Source organism: Stegodyphus dumicola, chromosome 1 (genome assembly GCF_044657685.1).
Source record: "Stegodyphus dumicola isolate Sdum_Otavi_A_Nest chromosome 1, ASM4465768v1".
Lineage (NCBI taxonomy): Eukaryota > Metazoa > Arthropoda > Arachnida > Araneae > Eresidae > Stegodyphus > Stegodyphus dumicola.
In genome coordinates, this window is record NC_140768.1 from 267,342,982 (window position 1) to 267,359,062 (window position 16,081).

At 32.8% G+C, this 16,081-nt stretch overlaps 1 protein-coding gene across 1 annotated transcript in view; it reads left to right on the plus strand.

The window, feature by feature from the left end:
• LOC118189676 (proto-oncogene tyrosine-protein kinase receptor Ret-like) overlaps positions 1-16,081 on the plus strand; it is a 476,686-nt gene that overhangs the window by 315,408 nt on the left and 145,197 nt on the right. The window contains exons 6-7 of the mRNA XM_085806630.1: positions 283-377; positions 9,783-9,884. Of these exons, the coding sequence (XP_085662756.1) occupies positions 283-377; positions 9,783-9,884 (197 nt within the window). The remainder of the gene's footprint in view (positions 1-282; positions 378-9,782; positions 9,885-16,081) is intronic.

Sequence of the window (16,081 nt, forward strand, 5' to 3'; positions counted from 1 at the left end):
AACCCAAAATGAATTCTAAATGTTCAAAAAGGTGAATCGAACGTCAAGAGACCTAAAATTTGAAGCGTATTGCATCGAAGAGTAAGCCGAACTGTTGTATTTAAAGTGTAAACATAGCTTTCATAAAGTGTTTTATTCTGAAGTTACATTTTTCGTGTAATTCATTCTACTGGTGTATCCGGTTTATTTTGGCACGTTACAATCTACAATATCCCAAAATATATTTATGTGTATTCCTTAATTATTGTTTACTAAAGCTATTTTCTTTTTTGTGTTTTACAGAGATACGATCCCAAGGAGTTTTCGCATTTCCAGGTTCTGAATACAACTTTTCTGTTATTATAGAAGATGCTAAACTTCTTAAAAACAAAAATAAGGTAATACTTTATTGTAATTTTAAGGTCTGGATGCGGTTATTGTAAGCATAAAATTAATACATTAAAAATGATGTAGAAAATGAGGAAAAATTTATTGATTATAAATAATGATTTGTCAAACTTGAGATGAAATTAGAACAATAATTTTGATAGAAATAGAACTTTTTATTGCTTTAGAGAAGGTGATTCTAAATTACCGGGCAAAAAATATAAAGGTAGGTAGAGGAAACGGAAATAAGTAGTTTTAATAGTGAAATAAGTTACATTGAATTAATGGGTGTGCGTAAATGGTGCTGTTGAGATCGGTAAGTAAAAGCGGTCTGGTCTTTTCCCTATGGGGATTTTTAGCACTATACATCACTACATAAATTCTGAGCTCACCTTATTCATTTTATTTGTGGGACTTCAACTGGACATGGAGCATTTGCTCAGAGAATGTATAACGAACGACTTACGAGTAGATAGCTGCTGAATCGTTAAGTCTATAAATTATAAATGTATTAATTGGAATCAGTGTGAGAGTTAACCTCGATACTTTTTTAAGGCCCCCGTTGAATAGAACGGGTGGACTTGCTTCTTGGCCATCACAATCGTCAGATTTGGCATGCATAAATTTGATCTTTTTGGTGGAACATCAAAAGCCTCCTCTACAAAAATCGACTAAGTCCGATGAAAATAAGTAATAGTTGCTGCTGGAAATATGCATCAAATGCCTGGAACATTGAAATTGTACGCCAGTTTATTAGTCACAGGGTTTTTAGCACCCATTGTAAAAGGCTGATCACTAAAATGTTTGTCTTTTAAAACTGTCTTAAGACTTTATTAAGTCTACCCTACTTATTTGCCTTTTGTTTATATCCTCTTTAAATGCAAGGACGTAGATACATCACCATTTCTAAGTACACGTTCCATTACAAAATCTATATATTTTGGACAACTCGGTGTACCTTTAACTTTTGGCAGATATTTTAGAATCATCAAAAATTTATTTCATGCTTACGCTTAGTAACTGAACTTACCGCAAAATGTGTCATGAAATGAGTTTTCGTGTCGTATCAGAAAATGATGAGACAGCATGGGGGAAAACGATAATAATAACACATTATTCTGCATCATAATGACAAAACAAGATGTAAATTGTGGAAAAATAATTATAAACAGTAATTTATTCCTTGAAGAAGAGCTCTCTGTGCCATTTTTTGATAAAACGCAAGGCTTCTGGAACTAACTTTAATCAAAGACTAGATTCTTCTTCTATTTATTACACAAGAGTCTATACACTAATATTTCCACACAAAGGAAACTGATTTGCCCTAAATGTCAAAGTCCCAAAATTAAGTTCCAAATCAGTTTTAGAGAGACTAAGTTTAACATTTTTTATATATTTACGAAACAAGGAAAGTATCTTTAGAGATGGACAAAAGGGCAATATTCAGAGCAAATAGAATGAACTCATGTTTGAATTCTTAAATATTCTTCTTTCTAGTTTGCGTAACAAATTTTCACAAGTTCAGGCATATACAAGGTTTTCTAGACTAGAAGAATTAGTAATACTGAAAAATTATTTAGTGAATAGTATTAGGTAAAACCAAGCTTAGATATGAAATCTTGATTTATTAAATGCAATGTAAAAAATTGTATTTTTATTACAAAAAATATACAAAATGTTGTTATAAAATCTCTACATACGATGTAGAGATTGCATTTGGCCACTGATGAGCATATTCCCATTTCTAATTCTGGTGAGTTGGGAATATTCGTCAGTACCGCCAAAATTGTAGCTCTTTGTTAACGTATAATTTCCGGAATGTCAGTGCATCTTAATTAATTGGTCTTTAAAATCGTGGTCAGCTGAGATAGGTATGACTGATGATTCCCATAATCTTTACGCTGGAAAGGAACTTAACAAAGGGATATTTTAAACATTTTTCTGCTTTATGCAGCTTTATTAATAGTTCAACTTTTACTTATTTGATTACTTTCTGCTATATAGTCTTCCTATTTTTATCCTTTTAATTTGAGGCAATTTATGTTCGCAATTGTTTTGTGTGTTTATGTGTTAAAAAAGACTACATTTGAAAGGCAATATTAAATACTAGTTTTACGTAATCTTTCTAAATCTTCATACAGTTTGTTTAAGAGAAAACTTACTGGAACTGCCATACTTTCTCATAGTTCCTTCTATTATATATTCTCCCTTAAGTTTTTCGACATGTAATTTAGAATCTTCTGATTGAGAATCAAGAAGAATCTTCTTCTTGATTTAGAATCTTCTGATCCTGTAATGAGTGAAAAGTATGCCAAAAGATACTCTGTAGGTAAAAAAATATTGCGATCAATAAGCAATTGTCTTCTTTAAAACACATCATATAATAATATAACACACTTATAGGCATATGCCTTTTAATATGCTATAACATCTTGCATTCTTATCGAGCATAAACTAAGTACACGTTAACAAAGTACGTAAGGAATTATCCTTAAGTATGACAAAGTCCAGAATAAAGGGTGTGAATAACCCTTATTAACTCAAAATTATTCACACATGGCACCGACTCGTGCTTGCAAAAACCCAAAACTTTTGGCTTAACTCAAAATGTAATAAGTAAGTTAAAGCAGAATACTGACGGCTTTTCACATGTTACTTAAACGCGCAGGCAGGCTGTGACAAGTCAAAGTCGCCGTAAACAAGCTTAAGGGCTAGAAGCGTTGAACGCCACAGAAATCTAATAGTTAGTAAATCAAAGATAACAATGTGGCCTTCAAGCAGGCAGAACACGCTCTAAAATCACCTTCGAAAACCTCCCCTTAAATGCTAACTTCTTTCTACCTCATTTGAATACGCGCGCGCTAACTCATTTACATTCTGGCAAGAAAGCGTGGTTTGAAAGCGATAGTAATAGAAAAGGTTGCTTCAAAATAATATTAACTGTTAGGGAACTTAAATAAATCCGCACAATGCTTTCTTTCTGTCTTTCATGTACCACTTTTACCTCTCTTGTCTCCTCATTGCCTCCTCTAAAAATAAATACATCACGTAATTTTCTGTTTTTTTTTTTAAATTTCAACAGGTAAAGCTATAAATTAAAAATCTACGTTAAAATACGCTTATCTAATCTGTCTTCCTTAAATGAACTTTCGCCTACTTAGAACTCTAAAACTTCAAGAAGACAAGCTGTACAAGGCAATTAAACGTTTATTAAAGTAAATAAATATCAACTGAAATGAAATCGATGTGTCATTTTACTGTCACAGAAAAAATAATCCTTATTTAAAATTACTCGCAGAAGCAATGCGATGTACACCATTATAGTACAAAGTCCAAAATCCGGACTCGTCGGGACTTCGGCGATTCCGGATTTGGGATTTTTCCGGATATGAGGTCATCAGTTTAAATATAGTAAGATGGCATGTAGAAATTATAAAATTAAAAATATGAAATCGTGGTTTATGAAATAATGAAGTAGTTATGATCTAAAGGGTATCAAAATTTACAAAAAAAAAAGCTTAATATTTATTTGTTTACCTTATTAAACATTTCTTTCAATGTAAGTTGTTTAAGCTGCTTCGTTTTTTGTGCTAATACTTTCTCTTTAATTCTGTAAAAGACATAATTTCTTGTTTCGTTACATTGTTGAAGTCCTGTAAGTGCTGTTTCGAGAATTCCGACTAACTTGTCAATCGAAATTTCCTCGATTTCAGTAACTTATCTGTCACTTTCTTCACTACCGGTAGCGGTATTTTCTGGATCTAGAACCATACTACAGATTTCACCATTCATTAATTGATTGATGATTGAGAAGCATTGTCATCACAATGAAAAACTTATTTTATATCATCTTCATTTATTACTGCTTCTCCACATTTCTTTACGAAATCCGTTAATTGGAAAATTTCACCTTTGTTTTGCGATATCCGAAAACCTTTAAAATTAGTAGCTATCATTATCAAATTTAGCTATCCTTCGCTGTACATATTTGGCTATGCATCATGAGCTCGGCGTCTAACGACAAGTTGTTCCGTTAAATTTTATCTTGCTTCTATGGCGCACTGAGACAATTAAGCCTGAATTGTATTAGTGTTGTTATTTATTGTATTTACATCTGTTTCTTGCACATGCTTATGGCTTATCAGAGTTCTGAATAAATAAATTTCCACATATATTTAAGCCTTATTGAGGGCCGGCGCTACATATCTTACCGCCTGATGCAGTCTCTGTGAGTCCTAAATTCTGCGACTCGGTGCGCCCATACGAGCCCTGGCGCTGGTTCTGGGTTTATCTAATAACAAATCAATTATTTTTAATTCAAATAGCCCTAAATGTAATCTTTGGGTCTATGAGTATCATCAATAAAATCTATTTTAGCATATGAAAAGAACGTTTTGGTAAATTTTTCCTCGTCAAAATTTTTAGCACATTTAAATCTGTAATCATCGCCAAGCGATTAAAAACTCTCATCATCAACACAAAACGTTACCATACTCCTTTATTATTTAATTACTAACATAAAAGAATTGTTTAGGCATTGCTACATGATTGTTTCTTCAATAAAAAGGTATTTTATTTAGTGCCGAAGTGAAATTAAGAATCGCGACTCACCAAATGTTTAATTATGCGCTGAGAAGGGAATAAAATGCACATGCGTAAAGCCTACGAGAAAAACTTTGTTAGTGGTTTTGAGGTCCGGATTTTAAATCATTCCAGATAATGTGCGTCCGAATTTCGAACTTTGCACTGTAGCAGATATTTTGACTGCAGTGTTATCATAAATAGTATAAACAAAAGTACGCTGCGCGAAAAGAAACTGAACATGATCGCCTAACCTTAATCTTTTTTTATATATATATTCTGGTTAAGTTATGATAGTGGACTAAGTAATATATAATTAATAAATCTCTTTAACTATTACGTTCTTTTTAGTGAAGACAGCCAGGGTAACCTTTGCCTCAGTTCCGTACTAGCCGGGAAGTAAATGTTTGTCAAGTTAGCTTTAATTTAAGGACTCAATAAATTCTAGTTTACTAAATCCCGATCCCGGGAACGAAGAATCGTTTTCTCTCTATTCCCGATCTCGGGAACTAAGAATCGTTTTCTCTTTATTCCCGATCCCGGGAACGAAGAATCGTTTTCTCTCTATTCTTGATCCCGGAAACGAAGAACTTTTTTCTCTCTAATCCCGATCCCAGGAAGGAAAAATCTTTTTCTCTCTAATCCTGATCCCGTGAATAAAGAAGTTTTGTCTCTCTAATCCCGATCCTGGCAACGAAGAATGTTTTTTTCTCTAATCCCGATCCCGGGAAAGAAGAATCTTTTCCTCTCTAATCCCGATCCCGGGAATGAAGAATTTTGTTTTCTCTAATGTCGATCCCGGGAACGAAGAATTTTTTCTCTCTAATCCCGATCCCGGGAACGAAGAATGTTTTCTCTCTAATCCCGATCCCGGGAACGATGAATCTTTTTCTCTCTTATCCCGATTCCGGGAACGAAGAATATTTTTTCTCTCTCTCCTTGTTTGGAAGAAGGAAATGTTCGATTATTGGTTTTCCAACGCACTATGTATGCGGCGGAATCCTAAGTAAGAGCCATGTTTATGTATACTCCTTTACCTCAGAGCCGAGATCTCTTGAGTATGATAAATGACACAGGAATGATAAGAAGTTATTTCACAACTCATAGTTGTTTTTCCAATATGTTTATTGACTATATATCCGCTAAACAATATCGGCTAATTTGTATGCCGTACACATCCATCTAAATTATGTATACTAAATTAGTATTTTCTCAGAAATATAGGCTTGCTTATATTATCTTTGCAATTTATTTATATAACAGAAAAATTTTAAACAATTCAATGAATTAGCATTTACTTGGCCTCTCATGGAATTTCTCATGGAACGATCATGTGACCCAAGTATGTGTAAAGGCCTACAAAATCATGTTCAGACTGCTCCCACTGTTAAAATGTGAACAACTATCTCTACATCTGAAAAATAGATTCTATATTACGGTCATTCGACCGATTCTCACATACGCTTCCCTGCCTAGGCAAACGCAAAAGACAAGGACTACAAAAAAACTTCAAGTCTTTCAAAACAAATTCTTAAGAGTAATCACCGAAGCTCCCTACTTCATCAGAAATTGTAGTCTGTACTCGGATTTAAACTTTGAACAAATTCAAGAATTTTTTAATTGCAAAAAAGAAACCGGTCAATCAATGAAAAATCATTCAACAGAGCGATTAGCTACAACCCTGTTAATTTCGCCAATATCTTAAGTTACGAAACACTTGATGGAGATAAACTTCTCGCCCATTCACCGCTCACTTGTTACAGTCTACCTAAACTGACCAATGAGAACTCAGCTTACACACTCAGTAGTTTGCAAACTCACCACGTTTCGGAATCTACAAACCTTTTCATGTGTTCCGGCCAGCTTTCCCAACCTCCCTCATCTTCTGCAGCTGCTGCCCCAGACATGGTTTTCTGATCACCAAAGCTCAAGCTTCAATTGTCTGTTACTTTTACAAGGCTATCTCAAGTGGAGAAGCTTCATTTTTGGACTTTTACATATGTCAGGATCTTAAGGGGATTCATTCAGGAATCTGGAAAGAGCAGGAGTAGTTTATCTCCCGCTGCATGCCAGAATAAACAACCAAAGTATCAAGTATTTTCACCGTAACAGTTTTTGCAAAATGATTAGAAGCAGTTTTATACTATATAAAGTAAACTGCCTTAACTAATTTGCTAATATAGCACTCGATTAAATTTAGACCTTTGAGATTCTTATCAAACTTTTTGAATACTTTCAAAAGAAATCTAGTTAGGTTACCTCTGTTCGTTTATTTTAACTTATTTTAATATTCCTTTTTTTAGTAAACAATCTTTTTTTTAATCTGTGGTTATAGCGGAATTAGTTTCGTATGAGAATTTTTTTGTGTTCCTGAAAGAAATAATTAATATATGTATCTTTAAGCGTATAAAATGCATTAGGCTTCACTGCATGAAACAAAGAAGGTAACACAAAATTTCAGAATCATTCATCCATGCGGTATTTTAATTGCTATTGTAAGTCTTTTGTACTACTTTAAGCATTAAGATGAGATAGCATTAAGATGAGAATAAGACATTCACTTCCACACTGCGAGTATCATATTTGAATGCAATATGACAATGATAATTCATTAAAAGCAGTCATCCATTGTTTCCTATCTGGGTCTTGGATAGTTTTCATCTTACTAAACATAATAATTCAAATTTTATGTAAAATAATAAATCCCTTCCAACACGTCCTTTAGCTATGTTGAGAATGGTTCATTCCTTAATGGAGAATAATGTGAAGAAATATAAATAAAACTTTGAATTAATCTTTATGTATTATAGGTTTTTTTTCAAAAACTATTGTAAATCTTAATGTATTCTATCTATTTTAAACGTTTTATGGAGTTACCAGCTTGCAAGCAGCTGAACGAATATGTCAACACTGGTAACTCTATCTAGTAATTACAGTTCGACCGTCTTAAACGCAACCTTGGCTAGCATTCTGCCAAAACACATAGATTCGTCTAAAAGGGGCGTTAGTTATGTGCCGGGAGGTGAGAGGTAACGTGAAAATTTTCCCTTCGTCGGAAAAAGGGAATTTATATAGCGGAGGGAAAGCAAATCACATATCATCAGGTGATGCTGTCATGTATTGTCTTTTCGCGCTTTTTTTTAATAATATTTGCAAAAATAAATGCTAAGATTAGCATTGGTTTACAGCCCGGAAACCAAGAATATTGAATTTTGTTTATAATTTATGAATTTTATACGAAACATCCATTTTAGATCACTTATTTTTAAATATGTCACTAAAAATCATGGAACTTTATTCTTTAGCGAAAGTATTATTTTTGTAGCAAAAAAAGAAGCCGGTCAGTAAGACTCCAGCATATCAGCATAGATTCACCATATCAGCTTAGATTACTTTTTACTTAGAGTAATTTTGTTTTTTTATGCCTTTGGCCTTTGAACGTCATAGACATGATTCCACCCTTATTTCATCCACCCTATTTTGAGAATCAGTCCAAATGGGCTCAGGGTCTTTGCGCTCATAGTCGCGGCTAAGGCACTCGAACTATAATACTAGCAACTTTCATAATCCATCAGTTATGCTGGTGGAATGAGAATTTTCGAAATTTTCCCTGTTTCTAGCATATGTATGCTGTCTGGCATTAGCACACAGAAATGTCTAATAGCATCCTGAGGAATTCGCTACTACATTCGGTGGAATTCTATAGCCAAGTCAGCCCATTACTGCGATTGCTGGAGTCGGCAGCCTTAAATGGGTTCACAAATATGTCACATACTTGTTCAATGGGAGAGAGTTCGAGTGATTAAGATTGTCATCGGAAGGTTGCTCTGATGCGGATAAAATACGTGTGGACTTGAAAGTCTGCTGTTTGGAGACAGATATATTGAATGATACTACCTAGAAGCTCCGACAGCATAAGTACAACAGGCCTCAGAATATCGTACCACTTTGTATTGACCGATGAGGGCAGCACGCAGAATGATTAAAGGTAATCGGGTGTCAGACATAATAATATTCTACTTGTCAAGGCCAGGTGTGATGGACGTATACCGCACCATAATGTCATGAATTAAATAACGTTGACCTAGCCTCCCACACATATGGACGTAATGGTCATCTGAACGCTCCTAATTTATCGCTGAAAATGATACACCTCCAGTTTGCTACGTTTCACAAAGCACGTGTTAACACCACGGTATGAGCTGGTGTTAATGGTAGACGTCAGATGGGGCTCCGACAATGCGCGTTGCCTTTCGAAAGTCGTCATCTAATGATTTTCGACAAAAGTTTCGGAGATATGGGTAGGTTCCGCTAAAAGGTTTTAATATGTGGCCTATTGTGGCAACGAACACAACGTCTTGGTCCGTTCATCGAGTCGTCCTTCGCAGCCTGCTGCTACACTTCGCCCTCTTCATGACGGCAAATTAGAACCATTTCTGATAACATCGTCTACTGTTCCATCGTTCCGACCTCGTCCCTAACAATGACCACCATGCCTTCCAGAAGGCTGTAATGCGTCCTGCTTGGAGTCCGTACCGAAGCATTCTCATTGACTACGACCAACAGCACTACCATAGAAACAACTGATTTATAAGCGGGCGAGCGCTAGTTCTTTTGTGTCAGCTGGTTTGTTCTGTTCAACCTTACGGGTTATTTTTACATTCATTTACAGTGCCCATTTAATGACGGGCGTAGCTGGGTTTGGAGTATTCGCATATCAAGCGTCACTGCGTTTCTTAAGATTTTGCTGTGTATGTGCCTTTTTTGTACATAGTTACATTTGTGCAGTATTTTATTAAAAAATTGTTATTATTTCGGATTAATTTCTATTCCAGGTTACATATTTCATCTCAATCGTTAATAAAACAGAACCTGAAATAAACTTGAAGGAAGACTATAAGATCATAATACCGAAAACTGCAGCTCAGTACGCCAGGGTAAGTAACGTTTATATTAATTTCAACAACTATTGATACATAACGATTTTTGAAAACCCTTTTTCTACAGTTTTTCAAACCATGTTTCTTGAAAAGCATAAAGTAAATTCTGAGAAAGAAAGTCTTCGGATAATCATCTTGCATTACAGAAATGATGCAATGCATAAATGTGAGAATTTTATTGAAGCCCCAGACTGCGTAAGGCGTTCTGAAACCAAGTAAGTGGTTACAGCAAAAAAAAAAAAAAAAAAAAAAAAAAAAAAGGATTGATACTTTTTGTCTGAATATAAAACAGTGTGATCATTAGTTTGGATTTTCTTAGAGTTCCTAGTGCTTCATAGTGCCTCCTGTGTTTATAGAAGTTTAGTGAAGGCAGCCATAACGTCAATGAGATCAGTTCAGTGTCGTTGATTATATTTATAGAAGAAATGGGACGATTTTATGGTGAGCCTTAAATTCTCGAAGTACACAAGTATTATATTTGACGATGCTGAAATTTAAAAATACCTGCAATGGAATCTTTCTAGTTTGAGAAGCTATTATGTTAGATTATATGAACTTATCAATGCATTTATCATTCAGGAAATCTTCCCATTATCTGAAACATAAAATAATTAACTTGCTTTCCTCGTGCCTTACAGAAGAGTCTGTTTTCTAACACAAGGCAAAATATGTTTAATTTAATTTTAATATTATAACTGTAGTTGCTTAATAAACGGAGAGATTTAAAAGTTAACGCTAAGTAAAGTTATCGCCTTAGGCTATAGCAGTGTAGCTTGTAGAGTCATTAGGTTATTTCGAAGCAGGAGACGTGAAAAATGAGCAATGTCCTCGCCGGGACTCGAACCTCGGACCTTTCGAATATGCGCCCAGCGTGCTGACCATTACACCACGAAGGCATGCTAAGAAGGAAGGAGAAATACCTTATAATCTTAAGGACGTTAAACTCTTAAATGAACAGAAAACCCAACTTGCGTGACAATCCAACCTCCGCTGCTTGCGGATATTTAAATTAATATAAGATAAAATTAAATTTAAATGCATTTAAGGTAGTCTGAGACTTCTCTTACAATAGACTACTTAAGCTGTCTCAACGTAATTAACGGTGCACATTTTAATCGTCAGTCAGCAAGATTCTAAAGCCAGAATTTATTCCATTTACAGTATTTCCCGATTTTTTGTCATTTTCTTTCGATCTGTTGCATTTTTTACAGTATTAGACGGTGCCAACTTATCTTTACGTAGGCGTCATCAATAAAATATTCTTTAACGCTGTTATGGTGTTTGTGTGAAAAATGGGTGGCTGCAATTTGAAAGGCCTTTTCTTTCTTTTGGAGAACATTTTAAATATACTTTATAAAAATAATTCTATTATCACAGTTTTAGCACCCTATTTACATTTATTTATGAGCACAAGGTTTAGGCGTTTACTGTACCGATGATCTGCAATCGATCTTTTGCATAAAGATTTGAGTTTTATATGAAACTAAAACTGTATTAAATATCTCTAAAGGAAGAAAAAATAAAAATCTATCATGAAAAACGCGAATTAATGCTTTTCATTATAACTGCCAGTAAAGTTTATTCCGCGCAAATAAAATTAATTACGTTTTCAGTTGGTACATAAGTTGAACAGTCAGTTTGGTACGTATGCATGAAATCCTGAAAAAATTTGAAATTTTTATTATATAAAACTTTTTTTAATCATTATAGATTACTACGCAGCCTATTATCTTTTTAATATAGTAAACATGCTCCCGAAATTTACCATAATCTCTCTTACTGGGGTGGGAGAGGGGATGTTGATCTCTTATTATTCTAAACCAAATCTATTGCTGAATCATCCTAAATTCAGTAAAGAAATCATTTTACTTCTTGCACCAAATACGAAGAGAAACTTTGCAGCAGGGACTCATTGAAGATTTGGTCGTGTTCTCGCCTGGAACTGAACTGTGGATCTCTAAATTATCGTGTCTATATACTGAGAATAACCTTATTAAAGCCATCTATAGGAACTCTTTTAAATATACTTTATATAATAAATTGGAAGATTATAAGTATATTTGAAATATACTATAATCTTCCAAAGTCAATATATGCGAAAACATTTAGCATCAACAAGCTAGAAAGGAGAAGCAACGCGTGCTGAGAAAAATGGAAACATTAATTTAGATGTTAACAGATTATTCGGTTTCTTCTACTGAAAGTACAACTGATAAAGCTTATACTATCATCCATCCAGCTTTCATATATGCCTTGCTAGAGCTACGATTCGTACCTACTCCATGTGTTGAATAATTTATCAAATACACTGAATACCATCGGGCACGAAATATATTTGTATCACGCATCAGTATCTGAAATGTATAATCTAAGTTCCGGCGACAAGTATTTGGAAGAGTTATTCATCTGATTTATGATGTTAAGTGTGTGCTATTTAAGCTGTACTGAAGTTTAGAATAAAGACATTCTGCTGCATTTAATTTGAGATCCCGATCCATTTATGTGTTATCTTCAAATTGTTTTATATAGAAACGTAAATTTTATTACTATTGTACTACAATAATTCGCAGAATTGTACAAGAATTCATCATACATGAATTCTAATAGATAAAATATTAATTTACTATATGAACATTGAAAAAAAATAACAATTGTAAAATATAAACTGAATAAGAAGAAACTAAATAATAAAGTGTACGAAAAGGAAACAAACATTGTGAAAGAAACGCTATGCTTTGCGAGCAAAATTTTATCACAAAACCTATGCTAGAAGAAACCATGTAAAATAAAACTGGACGTAGAGAACTACAGGTATTGTACTTTGCAAGATAAAGGCATGCATACACTAAGCATTTGTTTTCTAAGACAGCTATGTTTGCTTTAATTTAAATTTATACATATTATAAAATTTATAGAAACAAAATTGTAAGGTTGTAAAACTTGCTTGGATTTCAACTTAAATTAGCTTACTTACCATTAACTAAAGGTGTCACACGCAATCTATGGATGAGTTCTCAACACAAGACCTTTCTAAGCGAGCAGACATAAAATTAAGATAAGTTTAAATTTATTTTACTTCACCACTGTTGGAACTGCTGATCCCCACATTTTATCGTTGTAACTTTGTCACACATTTTGTGGAATACATCGTAAATTGCACCTAATAACTGTAAACCTTACTATATTGTATTATTTGAAAGCGAAATGTCGTTAGTATGAATTTATTCTTTAATGACAGTGATCTCACTGAACAAAAGTTTTCATATGTTCAAAGATATTCTGCCTACCCTAGTCGATCGATTGTCCGCATCCAGCAAAAAGTTATAGTAAGTTAACATCTGGAATTAGAATTTGATTCCCGAAATATATTTCATTTTTAAAATCTTCAACGAATTATTATACAATAATTTTATTTGATATGCATTTGGTACCTTTCGGGTTTTTTTTTTTAATTCAATTGTTTTGAGAGTCTTTGAAGCCTGTAACAAATTCTCATTATATATCAATGAGAAGAAAACGTTTTTCTCTTTAGGTGAATATCTCATGTGAAGTAAACATAATTTCTTTCTTTTTTTATTCCAACTGCGAAGACAAAGCTAATATTTATAGAGTTACTGAAATTTAATGAAAAATTTTCATTTTATGTCAGCTATTCCATACTTATCGTTTGATTTTGCTTCACATTTCGAAGATAATAAAATCTCATTTTTCCGTATTAATGAATACATAGTTTTTCATAGCACTATTTTGAAATTTTGGATCCATTATTTTAAATAAAAACATAAAATTCTTTGCAAAAATAAATCTTAAATCCGTCTATTCTTGAAAGTAGCTATAATTTCTTCGATCCAAATTCCGAATTACTTGAACAAATTTGCTTACATAATATGATATTTTATTATTTTAATATATTAGTCTATTAGTCTTTAGAAAGCGTCTATATCGAAAACAACTTATATTTTCGTTTAGAACTAATCTTACTTATTGGGTATGAATAAAAATTTAATCTCACATCATCTGTAATTCATATCGTCTCTCATCAACTGTAATTCATATCGTCTCTCATTGTATCTTGTACATGAAATAAATATACATACGAAATTTTCCTTTGACTCCATTTGCAAAAGACACAAAGGAATAAATATATTAATACTTTTATAATTTATCTATGTAGTGTCACATGTATACTCACGATTCAATGAAGACGAAGACTTAGGCACTCAAGCTGTTTTCCTTTTATGAAGCAATCACTGACAACACCTCTAATTTTGATGGTGAATTTGGAGCAATTCATATAGCCTAGCAACAGCTTTTCTGCTTAAGACCACTTTCTTTAATACCATCATACGTTAGGACTTTAAATCTGTTTTTTAGGTTATTCACAACAACAGAACTTGGGACTCAAAATTTTGAGTGCAGGCAGCTTTTGAATAGTCTTACTAACTCAAAAAATCATAGTGGGTGCCGGCTCATTATGAAGTAGGAAATGACAGTTCAGATTTCCGGCAAAGAAAGGAACAACTCTCTTCGCCAAACCCAGAAATTTTATGAACTTTTATTCTGCTGAATTACGTATGGAATTTATTATGATTCATGACTCAAATTTGGGCATAACGTGATAGTCCTTATAAACATTACGCCGTAGACGACTTAAAAAGTATCTTACAATTCAATGCTCCTTCTGACGATTTTACTTTCGATTCACCTAAGAAAGTGTTTATTTTCTGTGACATTTTTCTCCATCAAAAAATGATTTTCCTTGCCTAAGACTTTTCCGTTGATACTAAAGGGGATGACTCTCAATTAACTTATTTACAAAATGTATTTTGTAGCTAAAGGCTAGACTATACTGAAGAAAACTTTTGAAATGGTTTTAATGTATTACTTAAGTATATACTTGAACAGCTGAATCTTTAACCATGCAGTAGTAAAATTATTTTAAGACTACCTTTTTCCCTCAGAAAATACAATATATTTCAGTTATTTCTGTTATTTAATGTGAAACCAAAAGCGTAGGATAACGTCTCAAGTATTATTAGACCTTTTCAAAAATTAGACAAAAAGTAACTTTAGATTGCTGTTTCTCTGGAAAGCATTAACCTTTGAATAAAACTCTGCTGTGTAGAGGAATATCAGAAATTGGTCTTTCGTTTTCAATAGCAAATGGATTTTGCAAAGGTGATAAGTTTATACATCATCAGTGTATACATATATACATGATGTAAAAAGACCTGAAATGTTTCAATGTCCCATGATTTGTAAGAGGAGTAGAAGTCATATTTATAGATAAATTAAAGGACGGAGCAAAGATGATAGTGCACATATGTTGAGGAAAATAGTAATAAAACTGCAAAATATATTTCACAGTTTACGCAAAATGAGCTTTTTTTGCTTAATTTTGAATTTACATTGCCATGTTTGTCTTCCAGTTAGTTACTGTAAAATGATTCTTAAAATTTATTACACGATTTTTTTTTTACTCTTGACATGGAGAGACTGAGAAAAATTACAACCTCTAAGAATTTCAAATAAAATTTAAATCGGAGATATATTTGATCAGAACATTTTGTATTGATATAATTCTTCATTTTATCGTTCTTAAATTTAAGTTTGTTTTCATATACTATCTTTAATATAAACAAGTTCTTTACTTTTAAAAACTTCGCAATTTTATTTATTTATTTTGTAAACTATTAATTTATTTCAAGAAAGGTCATACGTTAAAGAATGATTTTGCTTTCATAAAACAAAGTACAAATTTACAATTTATTCAGACTGAAATTTAAAATTTAAATTTCCGCTGGAAATAAGCACCTAATGCATATTTCCTTTCCCTAAGCAAAAATAAAACAAAGAACGTGTTTTTCTGGCTTAAAACAAAAACTGTAATTCATATATGTTCACGACTGAAATTTAACTAGGATTTTTTGGACATAAAATAATTAACTGTATAATTAATATGAATAAATATTAATTCTGAAGTTTCTAATAAGAGCAGTCGGTTTATATGCATCAAAGATAATTTGATTAATATTAATGACTATATAGTTACTAAAGATTGTGGGCTAATAAAAAACTGGTATTCTAATTCAGTGAAAAAGTTAAAATTAAGCTTCAAATAACATGCTCAGTAATGTTTTTGTCAATAATATAAATAAAAGTTTCCTTTACATTGCAATAATCTTAAAATCTTG